Source organism: Phocoena sinus, chromosome 13, assembly GCF_008692025.1.
Source record: "Phocoena sinus isolate mPhoSin1 chromosome 13, mPhoSin1.pri, whole genome shotgun sequence".
NCBI classification, from domain to species: Eukaryota; Metazoa; Chordata; class Mammalia; order Artiodactyla; family Phocoenidae; genus Phocoena; species Phocoena sinus.
Window position 1 is genome coordinate 85,546,770 of NC_045775.1, and position 27,299 is coordinate 85,574,068.

The 27,299-nt window shown below is 47.2% G+C and overlaps 2 protein-coding genes across 7 annotated transcripts in view; both read left to right on the forward strand.

Annotated features, from left to right (window-relative positions):
- The window catches only part of IL1R2 (interleukin 1 receptor type 2), a 38,205-nt gene extending 14,321 nt beyond the window's left edge, over nt 1–23,884 (forward strand). Inside the window, exons 1-9 of one of the 3 annotated variants that reach the window (XM_032652001.1) lie at nt 455–573; nt 2,004–2,131; nt 2,647–2,905; nt 8,659–8,839; nt 12,148–12,319; nt 14,438–14,500; nt 16,606–16,741; nt 18,644–18,786; nt 23,714–23,884. In XM_032652001.1, the coding sequence (XP_032507892.1) occupies nt 536–573; nt 2,004–2,131; nt 2,647–2,905; nt 8,659–8,839; nt 12,148–12,319; nt 14,438–14,500; nt 16,606–16,741; nt 18,644–18,786; nt 23,714–23,751 (1,158 nt within the window). In that variant the 5' untranslated portion in view covers nt 455–535 and the 3' untranslated portion in view covers nt 23,752–23,884. Of the gene's footprint in view, nt 1–454; nt 574–2,003; nt 2,132–2,646; nt 2,906–8,658; nt 8,840–12,147; nt 12,320–14,437; nt 14,501–16,605; nt 16,742–18,643; nt 18,787–21,611; nt 21,797–23,713 lie in introns of those variants that run through there. The other 2 variants (XM_032651999.1, XM_032652000.1) reach the window with 2 other exon arrangements.
- The window catches only part of IL1R1 (interleukin 1 receptor type 1), a 161,848-nt gene continuing 158,425 nt past the window's right edge, over nt 23,877–27,299 (forward strand). For 2 of the 4 annotated variants that reach the window (XM_032651995.1, XM_032651990.1), the window contains exons 1-3: nt 24,768–24,893; nt 25,058–25,218; nt 26,290–26,364. The gene's annotated coding sequence lies outside the window, so the exon portion shown is untranslated. Of the gene's footprint in view, nt 24,018–24,767; nt 24,894–25,057; nt 25,219–26,289; nt 26,365–27,299 lie in introns of those variants that run through there. The other 2 variants (XM_032651991.1, XM_032651992.1) reach the window with 2 other exon arrangements.

Genomic DNA, 27,299 nt, shown 5'->3' on the forward strand with positions numbered 1-27,299 from the left:
CAGGCGGGGCCTGGGGGTCCGGCGGGGGCATTGGGAAGCCCAGGCGGGGCCTGGGGGTCCGGCGGGGGCAGTGGGAAGCCCAGGCGGGGCCTGGGGGTCCGGCGGGGGCATTGGGAAGCCCAGGCGGGGCCTGGGGGTCCGGCGGGGGCATTGGGAAGCCCAGGCGGGGCCTGGGGGTCCGGTGGGGGGCGTTTGGGAAGCCCAGGCGGGGCTTGAGGGTCCAGGCGGGGCTGGGGGTCCAGGCCGGGGGGTTGGGAAGCCCAGGCAGGGCTGGGGGTCCAGGTGGGCCTTGTGGGTCCAGGCCGGGGGGTTGGGAAGCCCAAGCGGGGCTGGGGGTCCAGGTGAGACTTGTGGGCGGGGGTCCAGGACACAGCTCTGAGCCCCTGCCTTCTGATGGTTCCCCATTGATGGGGAGGGGTGTTTCTAGAGTGCAAGGGTTACTTCCTCTGTCTGCCAACCCTGCCCTGGCCGGTTAAGAGCCATCTGGTTTTACTAGGAGACATTCAGAACTGCATCTGTGCCAGGAACAGGGAAAATGTCAGACTCCTTCAAGGATATGGGGAGGAGGTACAGGTAAGGATGTTTTTTCTGGATTCACTCATCACTCCCAAGTCCCTGGTAGACTTTCAATCGTACACATTCCCTGGTAACTTCTGGAACTGGGCACTGTGTTGTCCACAAAGGCTGTGAATAAGACCCAGCCTCTGTCCTCAAGGTCGTCCCCACCCGTGGGAGCCAGACAAGTCACAGGTGTGCTGGATGGCCTGATTGCTCCCACTTCATTCCCCTCCTGGTGAAATTGCAGCTCCTCCCGCTACAGGTGGGGGTATTTCCTGGTCCCACAGATGGCAGTTTGGCCACATGTCTTGCTTTGGCCAGCGGAATGTGGGCCAGAAAGAGTGAGCTAGTTCTGAGCGAGCACGGCCTCGAGTGCTTTCGCCCACATCGTTTGAGTTTTGCCATCACATGAGAAGATCAGCTCCCAGGAAGTCACTGGTCCAAGGAGGGTGAGACATCCATGGCGCTGACTTGGGTCCCACCTGCAGTTTGGAGCCGAGACTAACCCAGCGTAATCTAGGTCAGCCAAGCTCCATCTGACACACAGACCTGTGAGCAACAACAAACGGCTGGTATCGTGTGGCATTCAGTTCGGGGCTGGCTTGTTAGCTGCATTGTCGTGGCAGCAGCTAGCGATGCAACAGGCGACTGCGATGAAGCGTGAGAGGGACCACGGGGAGATGCAGAGGCATCTGATACTCCAGCCTTGGGGAGGTTGGTAGGGAGGAATGCTTCGTGAGCTTGTGTAAATTATTCACTTTTTGGCCCTCATTTTGCTTTTTCCTCGGGGATGCTCTAGATCAGAGGGTCTGCTGAATCCCTCAGCGCATGTCAGAATTGTATGTAAAATAAGTTAATCCATAAAGACTCTAGGAAGAGTTCTCTGACCAGTAAAATATAAGGAACTTTCCACTTCTGGTGATTCATTCACTCATCCCTTCACTCAACGAATAGGAGTTAGGGAGACAGCGGTGAATAAAATAAAGTAGGGTCCTGAGCACGTGGAGCTTACATGCTGGAGAGAAGAGACATGGTTAATGATAAACGCCATAGACAGCAACAGAGCGGGAAAGGAAATAGAGCACTGGGGCAGAAGGTGGTGCAACTTTACGGGAAGGTCAGGGAAGACCTCACCAGGGGTGTTGCCTGAGCCCAGACCCTAGCAGTGGCCTTAGGTGACGAAAGAGCCTATCAGGCCAAGGGGTAGGGAGTGCTAAGGCACGCTTCAGGAGAGAGAAACATGTAAGAGACAGACCCCTATTCCAGTGAAAGTTGCTGTAGAGGAATAAATTCAAAATTTTGAGTTTTCTTGTTAAAAAATCCGGGCAAAAGGGTTTTGGTCACCAGGGGAAACCTCCAGAGCCCATCCCAGGGGCCATCCTCAAGGGGTTCTCTGTGCGGGTGTCAGTGGTTCTTGGTGACCCCTCCTCTGTGTCCTCCTCTAGGCTGTGGGGCGCTGGGCCTGCGGTCTCCACTTCCTGTGTCCTCCAGAAGTTCCCGGGAGTGATGTTCACCTGGTCCATGTGGATGCTGTGTGTCTCTGTCTTCACCATCCGGCCTGAGGAACACATGGGTAAGAAGTGACTCAGCTGGAGGGGACGTGCCTGCAGCTTCTCTGGGGAAAGGAGTTGCTTCTCTAGGGAGGTTCTGTTGTCCTCAAAAAGCAAGGTGTTGGTAGGTGACAGAGTCTTCCTCTTGCCCGTCTTCTCTGGTACGCGAGCTTGCCCTGGGCGTCAGTCATTCCTGCCAAAGGAGCAAACCGAAGAGACCCTGCTTTTGCCCTTGACAAAAGGTGCCTTTGGATTTTAACCGTACGACCTGCTGCAGCCAAGCTGAGCTCAATCAAGATCGACTTTGAATGATAAGGCATCAGCAAGTCAATAAGGCCAAACTTTTTTTTGTCATCATGTGAACCTGACTTAACTTTTCCCACAAAATGTCAATGGGACTTGATAGTAGCCCTAACCTTGTTATTTGGGGGTTTTGAGATCTCTGTGAGAGGAGGGGTTCATGGGGCCCCCACGTTGTCCGGGTCATGTGGTTCCTCGGATGGACCCAAAGCCTGACTGTGGGTTCTTTGTCATTCAGTGGCTGCAGGAAGCTGCCAGTTTCATGGCAGGCATCCCAAAACCAGGTTCAAGGTAGAAGGGGAGCCTGTGGCCATGAGGTGCCCCCAGGTGCCATACTGGGACTCTGCTACCACCCACGTCAGTGTGACATGGCGTCGAAACAACTCCACCACGATGGTCCCAGGGGAGGAAGAGCTGCGGGTGTGGGTCCAGGACGGCGGCCTGTGGATTGTGCCAGCCTCGCGGGGGGACTCTGGCACCTACGTCTGCACTGTCAGGTCAGCCCCTCTGGGATGAGGGTGGGAAGGGGGGCCCTTGCGGAATGGATGCTTGCGTGGCGTTTCCGTGACAACCTGGATTTCAAAACCCAACGCACAGGTGGGAACCCACCTTACGTCTGCTTCACTGTCATTGAAATACCTCCTACCTGAGAGCCTGTCCACAGATGTCCTCATGACGCCCTCTCTCCCTTCACTTGAAGTCTCTGCTCAGGTGTCACCCCTATGGAGAGGACGTCCTGGCCACTTTATCTAAAGCAGGACTCCTGTCACTCTCCCCTTACCCTGTGCTGATGTTCCCTCATCTGTCACACACATATGTGTTTTATGTACTTAAGGTTTGTCTACCCTGTTAGAACGTAAACTCCAGAGGACAGGGACTTGGTTTGTTTTGTTCACTGCTGAATCCACAAGGACCCAAGAAATAGATGTAGAACACTGAGTAGAACTGGAGACCCAGGTGAGACTTTAGGAAGAAGTTAATCCAACTGGTTATTGCACACCTGGGGGAACCAAGCTCGCTTACAAAGTTCTCCCAGGTGGTGGGTGTGGAGGTGAGGCTGGAACCCACAGCTCCTGACCTGGGGCGTAGTCCCCTTCCTCATTGCCCTGTTGCTTTTTTTTCCCTTTAATTGTGATAACATAAGCATAACATAAAATTTACCATTTTAACCCTTTTTAAGTGTACCATTCAGTTGTGTTAAGTACATCCACATGGTTTGTGTGACCATCACCACCATCCAGCTCCAGAACTCTTTTCATCTTCCCAAGCTGAAACTCTGTCCCCACTGAACAACTCTTCAATTTCCCCTCCCCATCAGGTCCTGGCAACCCCCATTCTACCTTTATTCTGTCTCGATGAATTTGACTATTCCAAGTACCTCATATTCCAAGTACCACAGTATTTGTCCTTTTGTAACTGGCTTATTTCACTCAGTACGATGTCTTCAAGGTTCATCCGTGTTGTAGCAGGTGTCAAAATGTCCTTCCTTTTTAAGGCTGAATAATATTCCGTTATATGTACAGTTGACCCTTGAACAACACGGGGGTGAGGGGCCCCAACCCCTAAAGTCAACAGTCTGTGTATAACTTACAGTCACAGCCTTCAGTATCCACGGCTCCTCAGGACCCTCAGTTTTGTGTCCGTGGATCCACCCAACATGGGTTGTGTGATACTGTAGTATTTGCTATTGAAAAACATGTGTGTGCAAGTGGACCCACACAGTTCAAACCTGTGTTGTTCAAGGGTCAACTGTACATACAGTTGAGTCCCCGATTTCAATTTGAGTCCCCGATTTCAGTTCTTTTGAGTATATACCCAGAAATGGAATTGGTGGATCGTATGGTAATTCTGTATTTAAGTTTGAGGAACTTATATTGTTTTCCACAGTGGCCAGACCATTTTACATTCCCTCCAGCAAGGTACAAGGGTTCCAATTTCTCAACATCCTTACCAACACTTATTATTTTCTGTTCTTTAATAGCCATTCTGATGGGGGTGAAGTGGTATATCACCGTGATTTTTTTTTAACATCTTTATTGGAGTATAATTGCTTTACAATGTTGTGTTAGCTTCTGCTGTCTAACAAAGTGAATCAGCTATATGTATACATATATCCCCACATCCCCTCCCTCTAAGTGGTCACAAAGCACCGAGCTGATCTCCCTGTGCTATGCGGCTGCTTCCCACTAGCTAGCTAGTTTACATTTGGTAGTATCACTGTGATTTTGATTTGCATTTCCCTAATGATTAGTGACCTTGAGCATCTTTCCATGTGCTTTACTGGCCATCTGTGTATCTTCTTTGGAGAAATGTGTATTCAAGTCGTTTGCCCACTTTAAAATCAAGTTGCTTGTTTATTTGTTTTTGAGTTGTAGGAATTCCTTATGTATTCTGGACGTGCAAATATTTTCTTGCATTCCATGGGCTGCCTTTTCACTCTGCTGATAATGTCCTTTGATGGACAAAAGTTTTAAATTTTGATGAAGTTCAATTTATCTAATTTTTCTTTGGTTGCTTGCGCTTTTCATGTCATAGCCAAGAAATCATGTCTAATGCCATGAAGCTTTCCCTCTGTGTTTTCTTCTAAACATTTTTATAGTTTTGGCTCTTATGTTTTGGTCTTTGATCCATTTTGAGTTAAATTTTGTATATGGGTAAGTTCATGGGCCAACTTCATTCTTTTGCATGTGGCTAACCAGTTTTCCTAAGACCTTTTATTGAAAAGACTGTCCTTTCCCCATTGAATGGTCTAGGCATACCTTGCTGCTTCTTGAAGGAGAAAGTTGTAGGCCTAGTGTTGGCAGCCTTAAACGTTTCCTGAGTTAGTTCTGTTTTTTTTGTGTGTGTGTGGTACGCGGGCCTCTCACTGCTGTGGCCTCTCCCGTCGAGGAGCACAGGCTCCGGACGCACAGGCTCAGTGGCCATGCCTCATGGGCCCAGCCGCTCCGCGGCATGTGGGATCTTCCCGGACTGGGGCACGAACCCGTGTCCCCTGCCTTGGCAGGCGGAATCTCAACCACTGCGCCACCAGGGAAGCCCGAATTAATTCTTCTGAAAAGATTAGGGCAGACCATTGGTGTGACTGGGAAATACTCTTCTTGGCCTTGTTTCTTCAGCTGCTGCCTCTCTTCCACCCCAAGGCTCTAATCATCCTCACCAGCCAGCTTCAGAGTCTCTCCAGATTTCATAAATTCATTTGACTTAAGGAGAAACTGTGCCCATAAGTATTTACATTTAGAAAGACAGCCAAAGAAAGTGACATTCTCAGCACAAAGAAATTACTGGTGAATGGGAGAATTTCAGACAATATCAACCCCAGTCCTAGATGGTGTGTGTGTGTGTGTGTGTGTGTGTGTGTGTGTGTGTGTGTGTGTGTGTGTGTTTTCAGTCCTGTCAATGGAAGCAGGCAATCTCATATTTTCATATCAGAGAAATGTGGATATCTGATTTTTTAAAAAAAAAATTTTATTAAATTTGATTTCATCTGTATTTTCCACTTTTTATTATTAAAACCATTAATCAATATATTTATTTTTAGTTTTGGCTGTGTTGGGCCTTTGTTGCTGTGCAGGCTTTGCCTAGTTGCGGTGAGCAGGGGCTACTCTTCGTTGTGGTGCGTGGGCTTCTCATTGCAGTGGCTTCTCTTGTTGCGGAGCACGGGCTCTAGGCGCACGGGCTTCAGTAGTTGTGGCACGTGGGCTCAGTAGTTGCGGCTCGTGAGCTCTAGAGCGCAGGCTCTGTAGTTGTGGCACACGGGCTTAGTTGCTCCACAACACGTAGGATCTTCCCAGACCAGGGCTTGAACCTGTGTCCCCTGCATTGGCAGGTGGACTTTTAACCACTGCGCCACCAGGGAAATCCCTGGATATCTGATTTTACAATAGCTATAAATGCATAATTTTTCTTTCTTTTTAGTGTCAAAAATTCTAACGTTTTTCTAAGGAACACTATGAGGAAAACTTAATAGCGTGGTAGAAATAGGATGGAATTTGGAGTCAGAATGATATGAATGTGAATCTTAGCCCTCATTTGCTCCCTGGTAGGACCTTGGTCTTACTCTTTGATATTTATGGGCCTCAGTTTTCTCCTTTGTAAAGAGGTTTGTTGGGAGGGTTCTGTGAAATCACAGCGTATGAGGCATAGAGTATGGGGAGCACCATTGTAGGTGTCAATATGCACATGGACGTGGCCTTTCTTTCCCCAAATGCAAGACTTATTTACTACTGAAGCGATAACATGCAAAAATTAGGGAGATGTGAGCTGAGTCATATTTGCCTTAAAGTTTGTTTTTATACGTGATTTAAAAATGTGTGCTTAATACCTTATTTTGTTTTGTATTCTTGTAGAAAAAAAGAGATCAGAGATTGAGAGGCCAGGGAAACCCGATGTGGGTTAATCTTTTGTAGCTCGTGGGAGAGTTCCCCTGGCTGACCTCTAAAGCTCTCTTCCAGCTTCGGGATCGGGGTCTAATAGAGCAAGAATCACCAGCAGCTGCCATGATGCCCTTTGGCATTTACAGTCACAGGGCATAAAATGGCCCTGCTCCTGTTCTGTTTATAATTTTGTGACCTAGAGCCCACATAGCTGTTCTGTCCATCAGGGCGGGCAAGGTGATGCTGCTGGGCTACGCAGCCCCCCAAGTCTCAATGCCAGGACCTGTAACCCCACCGTCTGCTCTGGATGGGGGACAGGACATATCTGGTGGATGGCACAAATGACAACCACCTCTTTGCTGTGGGGCTGCCACACTACATGGGGAATTTGAGTGGTGATCTATCAGATGATTTCCCCACCCATCTTTCTTTTGAGTTATTTCCACGGGGGGGTCTGTTGCCCAAGGGGGATGACCAGATCAGTAATGCGAACGGGTTTGTAACTCTCAATATGTCTCGTAAGCTTGGTGTCTGGATGTAATGCCCTGATTTACAGGTTTTCCCACAGCTCTACTGGCTTCTAACCTTGGTTTGACCTCTTAGAGGCTCTGTAGCCTTAGGAATTTACTTACTTTCTGCATACCTACTTTTCCTCATCTAAAAGTGATACAGTAGTGTCACAGGGTTGGAGAATAAATGAAATGATGTATTGCAGAGCACAGAGCCTGGCATGCTCTCCTCCCCAGGAGCTGCTGGGAGGGCTATTTTCAGGTGTGCTCTGTTCTTCAGACTTGCCCTCATTAGCATTTCTTCGATTTGCAGTGAGATTATGCATTCTTCAAGGTGATAGCTGTCTGCATTTCTTCATGCATAAAATGTTTTTCATCTTTTTCCTTTCTTCAACCAGATATGAAGTAGAAATTTGAATTAATTTCTTTTTGCTTTCGGGTAGTTAGCATTTATCACTTACTACCTTCACATATAATTTTCACATTTTGCTCCTTCTTTGGGTATAGAATTTTTTTACATTTTGCTGTACCCCTCCCTCCCAACCCCATAAAACACACATGCTCATTGTCTGTGTTGATGTCCAGTGTTTCTTAGGTAGATCACCAGCAGCTTAGCTGAGCTAATTATATCTTTATGTTTTTCTACTTAAAAAAATCGTTTGAATTAATATCCTCTGCCCTTCCCTCCACATTGTCTGTATTTCTGTCAAGGTTTTGCCTCTGTCCTTTCCCCAGTTCTAGGGTCTTGACTGAATGATGATACTGCGATTAGAGTTAGAGCCACCAAAAAAAAAAATAAAAGCCAAACAAACAAATTTACCAAGTTAATTTCCCCTGTGCAGTATTGCAAAAATCATTTCTAGATCTTATACAAAGAGCTCAGCAGTTTTCTGAAATTTGACTTCAGTTGATAAATGATTTCCAAGAGAAGTAAAGAGGATTTTCTTTATATGGAAACAGTGGCTCTTAGGAAACAATATCTCCATCTAGATAAGGTTGCCTGGACCAGGAATTTGGAGCATACTGGGGCTGTGATCAAGAACCTCCCCCGGAACCTGGAAGGGTTTAGGCCCCTTTGAAGAGGACTTGAGGGTTCTTTACTGGCCCTCAAAGGTCTTGAAATCAGGCTTGTGGAGGGTCCTTTTTGGAAACATGCAGAATATATCACCATTTTTATATGACAATTATGATTCTTTTTTTGTGTGCTCCAAAGATTCAAAAGGACAAGGGACAAAAGTATTGCAATACAAATGAGGAAAATACAGAATGCAGAATTAAATGAGATTGGGGAATTATTCTTAATCTCATTCAGTTTTATTTTCATTTTGCCTTGCCATTTATTATTCCTTTTTCTCCCTTTTAAATCAGAAATGCCTCTTACTGTGACGAAATGTCCGTTGAGCTCAGGGTTTTTGAGAAGACAGAAGCTTCCCTGCCTCTCATCTTCTACCCGCAAATTATAACCTTGTCAGCCTCTGGGTTATTAGTTTGTCCTGATCTGAGTGAATTCATCGGGAACAAAACTGACGTGAAGATTCGATGGTACAAGGTACATCTTTAAGAATTGCCGTTTAATGAAAAGGTGTTTGATGAGCCATAGGAAAGGTATAAAATATTCATTTGAAGACTATATATTCACTTTTGTATTTCTGGTTTTTTAAACCAGTGATTTTAAAAAGGGCCATGATTAATATGCTCTATTAGTCTTGATAGGGCTTAGGTAAGTGTCCTCAGAGGGTGATTCGCAAAGACAGAGTGGAAATGAATGCAGAATAAATAACAACTGAAGAAAAGAGCTTTTCACTCTGTTGTTTGTCTATAGAAATTTTTAGAAAGAACTATTTAACAACTTGATACACATATTGATAGAGTTATTTTGTTTGTTTGTTTTTGTTTTTGCGGTACGCGGGCCTCTCACTGTTGTGGCCTCTCCCGTTGCGGAGCACAGGCTCCGGACACGCAGGCCCAGCGGCCATGGCTCACGGGCCCAGCCGCTCCGTGGCACGTGGGATCTTCCCGGACCGGGACACGAACCCGCGCCCCCTGCATCAGCAGGCAGACTCTCAACCACTGCGCCACCAGGGAAGCCCTGATAGAGTTTTTTGAAAGCACATAAAAGTCAACCTTTGAGTTAAAGGAGTAAATATAAGCACCATTTCGTGTCCTGACTGGTTGAATAAATATCTACTATCATTGGCTCCCTTGTTTAGACCAGGTGTGGGCAAATGACAGCCAGGGCCAAAAATTGAGCTGCCGCCCATTTTCGTATGTCCACCAGCTTAGTTTTCACTTGTTTAAATGGTTAAATAAAAAGAATAATATTTCATGACCCGTGAAAATGATATAAAACTCAAACCTCAGTGTCTATAAGTAATGTTTTGCTGGGACACGCTCATTTATTTCTGTGTTTTCGTGGAGCAACGGCAGAGTTGAATAGTTGAACAGAGGCCACGTGGACCGTAGGTCTAAAATATTTACTCTCTGGCCCTTTACAGAAAAAGTTGCCGATTCCTGATATACAACATAGATTGATACTGAAAAGTACAGTTATTTGTTTAAAAATGGATAGAAACTAACCCTTTAATCAAAAAATAGGTTGACCAGTTGACTGGTATTCTAACTACAAGATATCTCTAGGATGTCAATTTAATATTGGGAACTTTTAAATGATTTTCGGAGAAAGTGAGCAGCCAGCTCCTAGGAGTTCACCTGCCCAGTTATGGAGCTCTTGGTTTTGTAAGAGCATAAAAAGGTCAAGTGAGGGGTTTTACCGTAGAGGAAAGAGCACAGGTTCTGGGGTTGAGCAGTCTGGATTGGAAACCCTGCTTCTTCACTAACCTTTTGTATAGCCTTGGTCAGTTATTTTACCTCTTAAACCTGTTCCCTCTGCAAGACGGCAGTTCGTCACTCCCACTGCCTGAGATTGTTTTGAGATTAAATGGAGCACAGTGTGGGAAGCACCTCGCGCAGTGCTTGATTTGTAAATGGTCCTCAATACGGGTGGACAAGGGTATCATGGTGGCGCTTAATAATAATATTTGTTCCCGTCCTAAGAATGCTAATCGTTACTGAGCACGTTCTGTGTACAAGTCTGTTCTAAACTCCCTGACATGAACCCAGTGCAGTAGGGGCTGTTAATATCTCCATTTTACAGATTAGGAAACAGAGACCGGAAATGTAAGGAATGTGCTGACATGCAGCTGGTAGAGGGTGAAGCCAAACCTCTGACCCCGCAGGCCAGAACCCACACATCCCTGCCACACGGGGGAGACCTGGGGGCTCGTAGGCCCTGGAATAATTGTGCTACTGGGCCCTGTTTGGCTTTTTTCATATTTGATCACTCATGTTGGGAACAATGAAATCTCTTTCTTTAATTAAATACATTGTACAGTTAGACTTCATGAGCTATGTGGTTGACAAACTATTCCAGTTATGCCTGGCTTCTCATTTAGAAAAGGTCTCTGAAATGACTCAAGGTTATTATATATGACTATTGCAATCATCATTTTTTTTAAAGGCATTTCTTTTTTAAAAAATTAATTAATTTATTCATTTTTTGGCTGTGTTGGGTCCTCATTGCTGTGCACGGGCTTTCTCTAGTTGCGGCGAGCAGGGGCTACTCTTCATTGCAGTGCGCGGGCTTCTCATTGTGGTGGCTTCTCTTGTTGCGGAGCATGGGAGCTAGGTGCGTGGGCTTCAGTAGTTGTGGCACACAGGCCCAGCTGCTCCGTGGCATGTGGGATCTTCCCAGACCAGGGATCGAACCTGTGTGCCCTGCATTGGCAGGTGGACTCGCAATCACTGCACCATTAGGGAAGCCTCGCAATCATCATGGTTTTGAAAGAGATGTTCCTGAAAACATTTTGTGCTCATGAGGGTGTGTTCTCTGTTACTGGAGACTTCCCTCTTGAGGGTCTGCTCTGTAGAATGCACAGTACCTTTTGTCCATACAGGAAGTGTGGCCTCATGTCTCACATTTATTTTTTTATTATTATTTTTTAAAATAAATTTATTTGTTTTTGGCTACATTGGTTCTTTGTTGCTGTGCTCAGGCTTTCTCTAGTTGCGGCGAGCAGGGGCTACTCTTCGTTGCGGTGTGTGGGCTTCTCATTGTTGCGGAGCATGGGCTCTAGGCACGTGGGCTTCAGTAGTTGTGACACGTGGGCTCAGTAGTTGTGGCTCATGGGCTCTAGAGCACAGGCTCAGTAGTTGTGGCGCACGGGCTTAGTTGCTCCACGGCATGTGGGATCTTCCCAGACCAGGACTCAAACCTGTGCCCCATGCACTGGCAGGCGGATTCCTAACCACTGTGCCACCAGGGAAGCCCCACATTTATTTTTGTCTTACAAATTTTTCTCTGTCTCTACTGACTCCTAAAATTGAGATGATGTTTAAAGTGATTACTGCAATATCAACTCTTCTGAGCCTTGTTCTCCAAGTTGCCATGACTACGTCATAACACCCCTTTCTGGATGTTTCCCAAGCACTCTTTTCTGGATGTTTCCCATAGCACTCCTTTCTGGATGCTTCTATAGGCAGCTGTTATGCCATAGATATATTTATATTTTAATCGCCTACTTTGTCAAAGAAGATAGTTTCTTTTTTTCCCATTGTGCCAAAGCAAATGCACTTTAAACGTTCTGGTTAAACAAACCCAGCCATCCCGTGTTATATGCTAACAAACTCCCCCTCCTAAAAATACAGTTAAAAGCATGTCCCAAAGGACAATATTTGCAAAGTAAATATCAGAGCGCTTCTTGGATTGCAGATTCAACAGTGACGGATACCAATGCTGTTCATAGTTTTTGAGATGTCAATTAAGATATAGCGTAACTTTGAAAAACATTTTCTCTTAAGGATTCTGTCCCTTTGGATCAAGACAACGAGAAGTTTCTAAGTGTGAGGGGAACTCGCTTACTGGTAAACAATGTGTCTCTGGAGGACGCGGGCTATTATCAGTGTGCCATGACGTTTGCCCACAGAGGCAGGCAATACAACATCACCAGGAATATCAAACTCCGTGTTAAGAGTGAGTACTTGCCATCAAGGTACCTCTGCACCCTGGTTCAGCAGCAAGCATGCAAGGAAAAAATTAGGGTTCCTGTAGAATTCTTTGAGTGTCTTTGGTGTGAAAGGAAAACAGATATGGCAACTCTCTAAGCATCAGGCTTCTAAGATGTGTAGGACACTTGGAAAGAGAGGAAGCAGGGCGTTTTTACGAGGAATGGTGAATCCCTGGGTAGTTGACGGGGTTCCGAGTCTGAGGCTAAAACATGTACCACTAGAGGGAGCCAAACAGTGGTTCTCTTGGAAGGTCTCTTTGCAAGGTCCCCTTGGAAGGCCCGCACCTCCAGGGCCAGCTATCAGGACACGGTTGCCGTAACTTTGTGTATAATTCTAGGATACTAGGATTTTATTGGATTTTTCAGTGAGAAGGCTATGCGTTGGCATATGTGGTGAAAATTGCCCTTTTCTGGTCTTTCCCAAGCAGGTCTAGTTACCCTTGAAACCAGGATTTTAAATAGTGAGGGATCTCATTGGTTTAAATGAGTTCTACCTGAAAATAATGTTGTGAACAGTACTGATTAGCATGTCAAGTTTATCCACTGTTTCCTCCATGCCTTCTACGTGTGGGACATCAAGCTTGGTGCAAAGGGCACACAAGTGATGCAGTTCTAGCCCCTGCCCTGGAAACTGTGGTGCTTTTCTTTGTTTTATACACTGAGTAACTACACACCTGGAGTCTTTTAAGGACGTTTCAGAGGGCATTGGAACTGTATTAAGGTTACATAATTGGTCTGTGCGGGGAAAGACTTTTTTCTCCCAGAGAATCCAGAGATTCAGTTTTACTACAGGGAAAATCGTGTCTCCCATGAATGGAAAGCTCTAGATTATTTTCTTTTAACGTCTTGTGAAGATTCATTCACATCAACCCCTTGCTCCCGCACAGCGGGGACCCCTGAGAATCCCGTGACTTTGAAAGGGCCCGGAATTATCCTGTTCATGTGATACTGAACAGGAACACTAGGGGGCGCCAACCTACATATAATCCTGTGTCCGGACCACACTGTGTCTCAGCCGTTCTCCAAGGGTGGTCCTCGGCCAGCGGCAGTGGCATCACCTGGGTACTCATCAGACCTGGAAAATCTCAGGCCCCATCCCAGACCTACTGAATCAGAAGCGATTAGCAGTCTGTGTTTAACACTGCCACCACCCCCGTGTCGGAGATGCTGATGTAGCCCGGAATTGGGACCCACGGATGCATTAACGTCTCGTCCTTGGGGCGTTCTTCTCCCCTCTCTGCTCCCAGCCTCTGTGCAGCAGCCCTGTGACCGTGAGGGGAGGGAAAAGCTCCCGGTCTTGGTGGAGAAGCGGCTGCTCCGCGGGCTCTCCTGGGATGCTGCATAATGCTTATTCCTGTTAGGGTTTCAAATGCTCTTTAGTGGAAGAGGTAGGGATGGAGCAGAGCTCTCTGTCCACCCCCATCAACTGTCCTTTCTGCTGCAGTTCAGATGCCCAGTTTCTTCCAGCTGCTGGGTGACCTGCGTCTCAGGGAGCTGGGTTCCAATTCCCGCCCCACCCCCGAAAGGGTCAATCACCTCAACTAAAAAGCCCTGGTGACCAAGCTGGGTTACTCAGTTCATCACTCAGTATGGGGTTAGCATCACGAACAGGTGGTTCTGGGGCCCCTGTGCCTTTTTTATTTTTTATTTCTTTGGAAGCGACTCCAGGGTTCTGTGGCAGGCGTGTGGGATGGTAGCGAGGGAGTGGGGAGAGATACTTTGGGGCAAGGATCCTCTGGAGGAAGACCTATCCTGTGGACACGGTGAACGTTCCTTTTAAGGATTCATTCAGGAAGCCGGGGAGCGGAACGGTTAATTGTTACCACAGAGCAGAGAACATCTGTTCGTGGAATGTGTGTTTAACTGTGGCTTCTTCCAGTCATCTCTCTTCTGGGAAAGGCATTGGCCAAAGAGGCTCAATTTCGTGGAGAGCCGGTTTCCTTTGCCAGACAAAAGCCAAGTCTCACAATGGCTGGCCCTACTGTAAAGGATAATTTAGTTAATTAGCTAAACAATAGACCCTGACCCTCAGCTTGCAATGAAGGCTTTCCTAACTGAATCTCTTTTCCTCATATCTTTCTCAGAAAGAGAAGAGGAGACGATTCCCGTGATCATCTCCCCCCACCAGACCATCTCAGCTTCGCTGGGTAAGGACCGTGTAACCCACCTGGATGGCTGCAGTCCCAAAGCTGGGGCCCCAGGACCCCTGTGTCACCGACTGTGCCTGCCGTGGGGTTTGCAGTTCCCCCTACCCCAGCGGGATAATAGCAAATGAGAGGGAACATTTCCCTTTACCAAGTACCGTCAGTAATGGCATTATCTGAAAACACGTACACTTTGCTTCTTGAAAACCCTGCCTACAAAAATCTCAGTGCAAAAATCAGAACGTTCTAGTAGCTGTTGTTAACTGCATGAAAGGATTAAGGCATGATGCCCCAGAAAGTCAGCACCTGTAGTGTATTTAAAATAATTCACTTTACCAATACTTGGCCGACGCTCAGCATTTCCCCAAGACTCCGACTCTGCCCCTGCTGGTTCCCCCAGAGACAGTTTCTTATCGCCAAAATAGCTGGTCCGCGGGTCAAGGGAGTTAATGAAAATGCATGACAGAGGTTTTCACCATTTTTCACCATCCTAGCCAGTACGCACTTTCTTATTGAGCACAGCTGAGTCTGATAAGATGCCATTCAGGGCTTCCCTGGTGGCGCAGTGGTTGAGAGTCCGCCTGCCGATGCAGGGGACACGGGTTCGTGCCCCGGTCCGGGAAGATCCCACATGCCGTGGAGCGGCTGGGCCCGTGAGCCATGGCCGCTGAGCCTGCGCGTCCGGAGCCTGTGCTCCGCAACCGGAGAGGCCCTGGCAGTGAGAGGCCCGCGTATCACACACACAAAAAGATGCCATTCAATGCCAACATCAACCCTGTGGGGAGGTCTTATTTCTCCGAATTTCCAGAAGGAAAATCTGCGCAGGGGGTCACTGGCTCAGTATCTGTCAAAAAGCCATAGTCGGGTCTGGCTGGGGTTCAGACGCAGGCCTGTGTGTCTGTGAGGCCTGTACCTTTTCTGTATGTCTGTTTTTATATAGTGGTTTTGTAGGTCTTATGCTCATTTATTAAACCCTGGCTGCAGAGTCCTGTCTATCTACATATCATCTATCTATCTATCTTCTATCTATTATCTATCTAACCACCCATCTATCCATCTATCATCTATTATCGATCTGTTATCTACCTCCCTCCCTCCCTCCCTCCCTCCCTCTTTTGTCTGGTGTTTGGGCTTACATTTTTAACTTTAACTGGTGGTCATGGAGAAGGAGGGCTTTTGCACAGACGCCGGGATTGCTGCCTGACACCTGAGTTGCAGCTCCCAACAGCTGCCTTGGCTCTCAGAAGGGCCTCCTGGAAGCTTGGGGAAGTGGGGACCCGGGTTAGCGCTGACTAGCGCCCCAGCGCCCCTGCTCCCCTGTGCTCCCCAGGCCAGTGGAGCTGAGTCTCCAGCCCCGTTGCTTTGCATATGCACTGATGTGTCTGGCAGAGTCATATGAGGCCAGAACGAGTGGGCTGTTTTTGGCTGAGAAATCTTTAAGGTCATAAGGGATGTGAAGGAGGAAGAAAGGTGGGCTTTCTGAGCCTGAAGTGGCCAGGTGCATTAAAGCACACACCCCAGGGAGGCACATTACCCACGAGGAATTTATTCCCCCTCCTCCGCTTTGGTGACTGAAAAAAAACCCAACTTAGTGATTGAGGCAGGGGACCAAGGACCATCGTATCGCACAACTGTAGAAGGCACCATTCGTGTGAAACACGGTGGCTTTTGAAAGGATTAATCCTAAATGAACACGACCAGGGATGGAGAGCTCCTAGCGGAAACAGGAGAGCAGAGACCAGCAGTGGGCAAAGAGACAGAACCCTCTGGATCCTGGATCTGGAGTTCTGGAGGCAAGAAGAATAAACTGTGGGAAACGGCAGCTCTGGGATTCAGAATGCGCCGTAGGAGCCGGGTGGCCTTGGGGGAGCCATCTGCCTGTGGGTTTCCATCTGCCCTGAGGACCCGTGCAAAGAGCTGGAGACCCTTGGTAAATACTGATGCGCTAGGTGAATGGAATCGCTTGAGGGAACTAAGTCTCCTTCTAAGAAAAGAATTGGTGAGGGTGTCTGAGAAAAGGGGGGAAGATCCACCGCTCAGATCTGCTGATGTGACCCCGTCCCCTGGCTGGGTTCTGACATTTGATGCGCTGCGTCTTGCCGTCACAGGGTCAAGACTGACAATCCCGTGTAAGGTGTTTCTGGGAGCTGGCATACAGGCGACCACCTTGCTGTGGTGGACTGCCAACAACACACACGTAGAGGATGCCTACAAGGGGGGCCGCGTGACCGAGGGGCAGCGCCAGTAAGTGGGGGAAGATCTTCCTCATCCCCTGGGCAGAGCTGTTGTGAACCCCCTGTAGACTCCACTTCCTTGTAGAGACAACGTCCTAGCCAACCCATCAATATGACACACACACCACATTACAAATATATATTTTTTTATTCTACTCCGTTGGATTTTTAGAATCTTAAACATTGGGTTTTGCTAAGTATCACCAACTGTTCTTGAGAATCAAGCCTTCTCTCTAAATCTATGAGCTGCAGCCTACTACTTGACATTGGTGTTGCCTCTTCTAGCTGTTTAATTAGATCTTTGTTCCTTGAGCATTGCAGAGTCAAACATTCACAGCCCTTAAAACGAACGACTCTGAAACTTAGCCACGGGATCCGAGAGCCGCCTCTGCTTCCTTCCAGTCTCTAAGGAAGGTTACTCTGAAAGAAAGCGAGGATTCTGTCCTCATAAGCCTTCATCTCCAGGAAATATTTTCTCACTCTGAAAGTAGAACAATCAGGCCTTGTAAATGGAAACCATTTTCATGTGAGGAGGCAGACCCTTCAATGTTCCAAATTATAAAGTGTTTTTAAAATCACAGTTTCAGTACTCTGAAGTTGCCTGAACTTCTGCTGGCCCCCAATTTTTGTCTTTTTGTCTTTTTGGAAAGACCTATCAAAAAAGGTCTTTCTGACCTAGAGTCTGTCATACAGAGTGAAGTAAGTCAGAAAGAAAAAGACAAATACCGTATGCTAACACATATATATGGAATTTAAGGGGAAAAAATGTCATGAAGAACCTAGGGGTAAGACAGGAATAAAGACCCAGACCTACTGGAGAACGGACTTGAGGATATGGGGAGGGGGAAGGGTGAGCTTTGACAGGGCGAGAGAGAGTCATGGACATATACACACTAACAAACGTAGTAAGGTAGATAGCTAGGGGGAAGCAGGCGCAAGGCACAGGGATATTAGCTCGGTGCTTTGTGACAGCCTGGAGGGGTGGGATAGGGAGAGTGGGAGGGAGGGAGACGCAAGAGGGAAGGCATATGGGAACATATGTATATGTATAACTGATTCACTTTGTTATAAAGCAGAAACTAACACACCATTGTAAAGCAATTATACCCCAATAAAGATGTGTAAAAAAAAAAAAAAGGTCTTTCTGGATGCAATTTAGTGGATAGAAATTATGTGTGGTTAGTGCAACTGTTTGCTTGCAAATCCTCATTGTGAAAAGCTTGGGCAGAACCCACATGCTGCATGTCAGCTTACTCATACTGTCTGTTTGCTTAAAGGAGCCTATTTTCCCCCCAATAGATTAAAAAAAAAAATAGTCCTAGTGGATCCACATCCATGATATTTTAATTCATACTAACAGATCGTAGTGAAGCATCTTCGGATTCCTGCAACATTGCAAATGGCAGTGCTGTTGATCAGAGACCCCTCCACTGCGGCCCATCTGCAGCCCTCGGATCTGCACTTGAGTTTCTAGAGTGAGGGTTGGCAGTGAGCGGGCATGAGAGTAGACACCGTGGAGGACGGGATTCTTGGAAACTCCCTGCCCTCCAATATGCAAATGATTTCTTGGCGATACAGTCCAATTTCCCCAAACTAGACATTTCTATTCCTACTACTGGTTCTTTGTTCATCAAGGGCCTTAAAAAGTGATTTCTCCCCCATTATCCAAACTAAACTGGCTTCTGCAAGCTCCTTGTTACAAGTAACCTATCACAGTGACCAGCATCTTCAGGGTCCCTCTCACCTTCAGGAACAGGCTTCGAAATTCTCCCAAATACGTAACAAATATAATGGCAAGTGCCTCTAACTTGGTAAATCATGACATCAATTTAAGCACCGTGGGGCCTTGAGAATGTGTGGGTGTCTATGTTGAAAAGACACTTTATGTTTAACTAAGTGTTTTCTCACTTAGGGAATACTCAGAAAATAATGACAATTACATTGAAGTGCCACTGATTTTTGATCCAGTCGTAAGAGAGGATTTGCACACGGATTTTAAATGTGTTGTCCGTAATACAATGAGTTTCCAGATGCTTCGTACCACAGTCAAAGAAGGTATGGATTTGGGGGACATTAAAGGGAAAAACTATGTGTTGGATGCCCTGTGGATGCTAAATAAAGCTCCTGACGCGCTGGGTGATCACTTAGGAGGGCCCGTGAGTTTCCCGTTAGCGGAGCACAGAAAGCAAATCTCTCATTTTCTATGACTTTTTTGGTAGGGTGGAGGCTGCCACCTCACGGGCTCCAGAGCGCAGGCTCGGAGATTGTACTCAAAGAAAAATTTAAAGAGGAAGCTGAGGGCTTCCCTAGTGGCGCAGTGGTTGAGAGTCCACCTGCCGATGCAGCAGATGTGGGTTCGTGCCCCGGTCCGGGAAGATCCCATGTGCCGTGGAGCTGCTGGGCCCGTGAGCCATGGCCTCTGAGCCTGCGCGTCCGGAGCCTGTGCTCTGCAACGGGAGAAGCCACAACAGTGAGAGGCCCGCGTACCGCAAAAAACAAAACAAAGAGGAAGCTGATTTTTTTAGAAAAAAGATAAAATGGTTCTGCGACAGATTTAAAAAAACCCCACGTCCTCTAGTGGTTCTGCCTGCATCGGCAGGACCAGCTCTGCTTTCATGACCCCTCAAGGAGGGTGGGATGCTTTTTATCCCGAGGTTGAGAGATTTCATCCTCCGAGAGCTGGGAACTGGAAGGTACGCAGGGCTCAGGCAGCTTCAGAGTTAAAGACATCAGTCATCAGGAGATAAAGTATAAGGCTGTAGCCAAACCAACGCAGTGCTCACGGAAGGACATTTACAAAAGGAAAGAAAAACCTGACTTACCATATTGACAAATGGACTTCTTATCAGTGTTTGAGCGCTGAGCAGGAAAGGGAGACGTGGGTGATGTAGTCTGTGGACAGCCCGAAGGATAAGAAGGGAAGAGACAAAGCGATCCCTACCGGGAGCCTTACCCTGCCTCCTGGGCAGTCTGCAAAATCAATAAACACAAACTGCCCCACATATTCCGTGTTTGCAGGGGAGGCAGCTGCAGACGAGCTTCTAATCGGAAAGCTGAGAATTTGTGTAAGCCTCAGGGCAGGAACGACAGCACAATATAACTTCTCTCCAACTGTGGTCCATGCATACCAGCATCCCTGACTTGAGCCACTAGTTGAAAATGCAGATTCCTAGGCTCACCCCCAGATCTACCCGGTCAGATTCTCTGGGGTGAGGCCAAAGACTGCGATTTAGCAAGCTCCTTTCATGTTAAAGTTTGAGAACCGTTGCCCTAGGACACACGCAAAGGCTGACGTCCCAGATCATTTCCACGAGCGGGTTGTTGGTGGTACAAACTTGGAAGTGGAGGATTCCACAGAAAGTGGGATCCACTGCTGGGCTTCAGAATAGTGACCCAAAGGAAGCCATGGTTTGTCTTCTCCTGATGCTGGGAACCTGCAAACACTTCTAAGACGTGAGCCCTGACCCTGCCTGTCCTTCGCTGGGTGGGCCATGACTGATCACAGAGGGCACAGGTCAAAGCCTTTCGCCAGGGCTGAGAGGTGCCTCCAAATGGCTGCTCCGAAGATTAAAGCTTCACTCGTTTCTAAGCCTTGAGGGATTTTAAGGTGTAAGAATCACCTGGAGAAATTGTCTGAGATTGTGTCGATTCCTGAACACCTGCACAGACTAAGATAAATAGTAGCTTAAAAATGTAGAATTCTAGCCTCATCATCCATGCGCTTGTTAACTTCTTTAATTTGATTTTTATTAGATATTATAGTTTATTTACAACGTTCTGTTAGTTTCAAGTGTACAGCAAAGTGAATCAGTTATACATATACATATATCTGCTCCTTTTCAGATTCTTTTCCCTTACAGGTTCTTACAGAATATTGAGCAGAGTTCCCTGTGCTACACAGTAGGTCCTTGTTGGTTACCTGTTTTATATATAGTAGTGTGAATATGTCAGTCCCAAACTCCTAATTTATCCCTCCTCCTCAACACTTGTTAACTTTTTATCCATACTTCCTAGATTTCCTAAGATAAATTAGTTTTTAAATTTATCTTATTTTTGGCTGGGTTAGGTCTCCTTGTTGCTGCGCGCGGGCTTTCTCTAGTTGCAGTGAGCAGGGGCTAGTCTTCTTTGCGGTGCGCGGGCTTCTCATTGCGGTGGCTTCTCTTGTTGCGGAGCACGGGCTCTAGGCACGTGGGCTTCAGTAGTTGTGGCGTGCGGGCTCAGTAGTTGTGGCTCACGGGCTCCAGAGCGCAGGCTCAGCAGTTGTGGTGCACGGGCTTAGTTGCTCCGCGGCATGTGGGATCTTCCCGGACCAGGGCTCGAACCCGTGTCCCATGCACTGGCAGGCGGATTCTTAACCACTGCGCCACCAGGGATTGCTTCTTATATTTTCATAACACAGAGATGCCAAGGAGTAGAATATAAAATAGCTGGATCCAAGCGATAATCTTGACACCTAAAGCCCCTTTATTCAAAGTTTTTCTTTTCCTTTGTTACTTTGCTGACTCCTCATGACACCCATGCTCATGGAAAAGGGCAAATTATGTGCTGGCCACGTCACAGTCAGCTAGCGGAGACCTAGACAGGCATCTTATGGCACACAGCCCAACGGGTAGAACAAAATTAGACCATCGACACCTGCCCACCCCCCCAACTCTGCGTTGCTTCTCTCCGATGGATATTTGTTCTACCTGGCTTGTTTGCCTAACGCCACAGATATCATTCTCAAGTATCCTTGATCTTAGTGTAAGACATACTTTGTGAAAATCAGTACCTGTTTATTAGAAGTGACAAACACCACTTCCTTCTCTGTAAAGTGCACGGCAATGTCCTATTTGGTGGTAGGGGCGTGTTCACCCCTCACATGTCTGTTCTTCCTACAGCTGCCACGTTCTCCTGGGAGATTACACTGGCCCCCCTTTCCCTCATCTTCTTGGTTTTGGGGGGAATATGGATGCACAGACGGTGTAAACGCAGAACTGGAAAAGCCTATGATTTGATGATGGAGTTAAAGACCAGCCATCAGATTCTCAATCCTATCCGAGTAGAATAAAGGAAATAAAATATTTCAAGTCGAACGATGTCCTTTCTTCCGCAAGCAGCCCTGGTTTTTGAGGGACGCTGTTCTTTTCCTCAGTTGTTTAACAGAGCTGCTGTGTTTATAGTGGGTTTGTAGTAAAAGACTGAAGTGGACATGTAAAGTTTATTCTGAAACTGAATCACGGGGGCCAATGTGCACATGGGTGGGCTTGAGGTGCTCTTTGAATAAGAGGTGAAAACACCTAAATGAGTTTTGGAATTCATTCATTCATTTCACAAAAATGTGTTAAAAGTCTACTTTAGCTATGCTCTATGGCAGGTGTTATAGATACAAAGATAAAGACATGGTTTTCCTTTCGGGAAGGTGAAATTTCAGGTTGAAACTGGAAAGGATGGTTTAGAAATACTAAAGAAGAGTCAGCAAGAATTGGTAAATGCTTTTTAAAAGGACGATCCAAAAAATAGTAATTCAAATAGATGGTCAGCAAAATACGTTAGAACATACTAGCAGACTGAGAAATGGATTCGCCTTCATAACGAAACTTCTGAAAATAAAGAGAATGGAAGAGTATTGAGATAATTGCATACACATTGAGAAAAAAGTAATCAGAGCCTCTTTTATGTAATATGCCCAAACTAAATTCCAGCTAAATTAATGAGTTAAATTAAAAAAATCAAATGGCAGGAAAATTGGCATGACTCACTCCTTCACCTATTCAAGTCTTTGTCCAAATGTGACCTTCCCAGAGGCCCTTATGAGTCCCTTTCCAACCCTCTCTGTTCCCCCCAACTCTGCTTTGTGTCATGATAGCTCTTATCACCACCAGACCTTCCGTTATATATTTGCTTGTTTATTTTCTGTTTTCCCCACCAGAATGGGAGCTCCTTGAGGGCAGAGATGTTATTTTGGTCACAGCCGTATCCTCAGTACCTCAAATCAAGCCTGTCATCCACTGGACATTTGATAATTATTTGTAGAATAGATGAAAACAGGATGAATTCTCTTGTGTTCACTAGCAATAAAAGTATCACCAGAGTAAAGATGGACAGGGTTCATTATGTTACAATTTCTGCATAGAAAAATAAAATAATAAAAGCAACACATCAAAGAAATTGTGTCAAGCGAGGTACGCGGGCCTCTCACTGTTGTGGCCTCTCCTGTTATGGCGCACAGGCTCCGGACGCGCAGGCTCAGCGGCCATGGCTCACGGGCCCAGCCGCTCCGCGGCATGTGGGATCTTCCCGGACCGGGGCACGAACCCGTGTCCCCTGCATCGGCAGGCGGACTCCCCACCACCGCGCCACCAGGGAAGCCCTATTCAAGGTTTTAAGAAAGGCATCAGAACCAAACAGATAAAAGAACATGGGTAGGGAATTGGGAGAAGAAACACCAAGGAACCGTGGTTTCAGTAATAATCAGAGATATCAATTAAACAACATTGAGATACCTAAGCACTCACATACTCTCCAGTGTTAAAAGGTGATACCAAGGTCATTACAAAACAGTCACCCTCACTCCCTAGGATCCCATGTATACACACACTGGGAGGTGACAGGCATATATGTGAAGCCGGTGGGGTGCTGGGACCAGCTGGCACCTTAAAGAGCCGAGTGTGGCATCTCTTCCCGACTCTGTTGAGTGATGTCATGCCACAGCTTAAAGTCAGCTGTTGTGGGAGTATTTACACCACCGAAATCGGCAAATGCCCAAGTCTCCCCTTTGCGGTACCCCACTACAAGGGTCACAGCAATGCCCAGCACTGCTACTCCTGGGGATTTAGGACCTGATTCAATAAAAGATGATGATTAGACATGTGAAACTTATCCCCCTGGTGATGAGAAATTATGATCAGCTGTAAGTGGTAATTATCAAGGTTGTGAGACCAGAATATTTGTAATGTTAAGGAAAGCTTTTTATGTACAAAACAACAATTGTTTTATACAATTGTGGAGCTGCACCCCACAGGCCTACAAGCCCTGTAATTGCCCAGCCTCGAGACCCAAGAAAGCCCGGAGACAGCGACAGAGACATCAGTGGTTTGTTGGACGGGGGATCTTACACATCAGAAGCAAAGGGTCCTGGAGCGACACCCACCATGGATGGCAGATGGCACACAGGACACGGCAAGTGTCTTCCTTGCTCCGGGGAGAAAGAAGGAGGCTACAAGTTATAGAGAGAATTGATGTTAGGGAGGCTCATCGGTTACCAGGGAAACCAGCCTCCGGGGCATGGCCCTCCGGCCCCTCAGGTTAAAGTTGTTTCCCTTTAATAAACTAGCAGGTGGAGCCATTCTGGCCTAAGGATTAGAACCATAGCTAGCTGGAGCAGAGGGCAAGCATGTTGATGTCAGTCGGGTGTAGGTGAGGCAGGGGCTACGTGAGCAGCGGTGGAGGCAGTGCCGGGTGGTGCCTCCGTGATCCTGGACACGTCCTTTCATCTTGCGGAAGGTCAGTCTTCTCATCTGAAAAATGGGGATGATAACAGGACTGATCCTGGAGTGCCAGCTCTTTAATAATCAAAAACCATAGGAGCGGGAATTCCCTGGCGGTCCAGTGGTTAGGACTCTGTGCTCTCACTGCCGTGGGCCCGTGTTCGATCCCTGGTCGGGGAACTAAGATCTTACAAGCTGCACGGCGCCCCACCCAAGGAAAAAATAGGAGGAACAGACAGAAATAAATATAGTGGTATTGTTTAGACCAAAGGTCAACAAACTAGTTTTCTGGCAAAATCCAGCCTGGCCTCTGTTTCTATAAATTAAGTTTTATCAGGACACAGCCAGGCCTGTCTGTTTACACACCGTCCACGGCTGCTCTGGCTCTCGGCAGGCAGAGCTGAGTAGTGGGGCCATGGCTGGAGTATTAACCTTCTGGCCCTTTACAGAAAAGGTGTGCTGACAGCTGGTCTAGACAAGGAAATTGTGGGCAGTTTTGACCCTTAATGTTTGTATTCCCTGTTATTTTCTTCTCTCCTCTTTTTGCCTGTTTTCCAAGCAGATGAGGAGAGAAGGAAGTAAGAAGGGGCAGACAGAGGTCTTTTAGCATCAATCGGGAACTTTAATGGGAAGGAATGGAAAGCAATGTTGGAGATGGAGGACAGCTGGGGGCTTTGTGAATAGCCGCTCCAGGTGCTTCTCGCTTGCTGGGTCTTCAGGCTCGGGTGTCACGGGGCGTTCACCACGCGGCGTTCACCACGCGGCGTTCACCACGCGGCGTTCACCACGCGGCGTTCACCACGCGGCGTTCACCACGCAGCGTTTAACGCGCTTCTTTCCTGGGACCCGTCTTCCAGGGCTCTTCGCCCCTCCTTCAGATTTGGGCGGCTTCATCCATGACCCAGAAAAGAGGTTGACTGCGGCCAGAAGAGCAGCCCCTGCCTCCAGACCCCACCTGGCTGCTGGCTTACGGATTTCCTCCCGGAGATTTGGAGCATGGGTCCCACCGTCAGAAAAAGTAGGAGACAGTCGGGGAATCTGGGGCACTGATTTGTGATACTGTCGCAGAATACGTGTGATACTGGGGTGGTTACATTTTGAAAGAAGAGTATCTTTCTAAGAGACATAGAGAGATACTGATGGACAGAGTTGAGACTTGCTTCACAGTAATGCAGTGCTGGGGGGAATGTGGGTGAGATAAGATGGGCCGTGTACTGATCATTGCTGCTGACACTGGTCATGGCGCGTGGGGCGTTCCTTACACCAATCTCTCCATTTTTGAGTACGCTTAAAAATTTCCGTGATACAAGGTAAAAACCAACACACAGAAACAACCCAAATACCCACTAGACAAGACGATGGGTACATAAATGTCCTAGCGCATGTGGAAGCTTCTACAACGTGAAAATGAATAAACTCCAGCTACATAAAGTAATGTGGATGAATCTTAGAAATATATTATTGAGTAAATAGCAAGTCCCAGAAACAGTGATTTATTTATAGCATGATGCTTTTATATAAAGTGAAAAACAAGTAAAACTAAACTCTCTAAACACACGCATGTACATACATTAACATGTACACATTTAGGAACACATACGTGATAAAACCATATTTTAACTGTATGTGGATGTATGTATCTATAATTAGAGAGCACATATGTGATTTTAAGGGTTTAAAAGCACCTATATTTTAAGAAAGGAGAATGAGAGACCGAAGTTTCAGTACAGTGAGTTCATCAGGTGACAGGTGGGACCAGGGTTGAGAAGATTGAGGAAGATGTACGTTTCCTCAGGTTCTGGCTCTCATGTTGGGTGGTGGATTATTATCATTCCTATCAAACATTGAGAAACAGGGCCACTTAGAGCATGTGTATTGAACCAAGGATTCTGATCAATCTAATTCCGTGTGCCCAAGTCCAAATTAAACAACAAAAAGAAACAAGATGGTTCCTTTCCCTAATGTGGCTGGTCTCATCCATTTTATGTTGATTCTGTTGGTTTAATTCTCTGAAGGTGAATTTTTTCACCTCCTCCTACAAAACTGAGGGGTGGGGATGGACAGTAAATAGCACCTTTGTTGCCCATAGGAAAAACAGTCCCGATGTCATCATATACCACCTGCCCAAGAACTGACTGAGGATGGCAGTGGACACCAGGAACAGGTACCAACAATAATTTATGCATGAAAAACTAAATTTGATGTCTCAAGTATTTCATACGCGATGGGAACAGATGGGTGCTTCTCGGAGAAGGTGGGCTTGTCTATCTACCGTGAGACCTTTCAGGGCAGGAGAATTCTTGCTCGTGACGCGTCCCCAGCACCTGTAGGTACCTAGGAAGTGCCTGCTGAGGTGATGGATAGATTGTGTGTTACCTGGGTTTTGGGGGACTCGCCAGCCTGTGTGAACAAACGGGACGCCGTTAGTGGGACCTTTCAAGTTTCCCTTTCCTGCCCCTCCTCCCAGACTCTCACCGGTCATTTCCATGACTCCAGCCAGGAGCTCACTCGGACATGACACGGGCCTCGTGCTTTTGTGGTTGCTTTCCTGTTCTTGTCATCCCACCATCCCCGTTGGCATCTGCCACCCATGCCATCTCCTCAGGGCTCCTCGATACAGCTGCTGTCACCCTACACCGTGTCCCAGGGTGTCAGGGGGGCAAGCAGCCCAGCTGCCACCCTGGGCAGTAGCCGCCTTGTACACTCACAGGAACGCCCCTTCTGTGGCTCACGTGGTCAGCCAGGCATCACGGTGGTGATGGTGGTGGACCAGAGGCCTCTCTCCCTCGGGCCCAGCCACGGAGCTGCCCTCCTCCTCCCTGGCACGCTTGTGGAAACCACTTCCTTATTCCTCTGCAGACCGAGCAAAGCAAAACAAACCCTCCTACAGAGAAACTCCCAGAGGCGCAGCCCACTGGTTCTTTAGAAATGACACAGCCTACAGCTTCCAGGTCCCGAGGGAGGCCCAGGAGTTGGGCTGTTCGGGGCCGGGAGCTGCTCAGACAGCAGCAGGGGACTCGGGAGAGAAAGGGACAGTGTCAGGGCCTTAGTTAGGGCGAGTGTCAGGGCCTGATTTAGGTGCAGTGTCAGTGCCTTAGT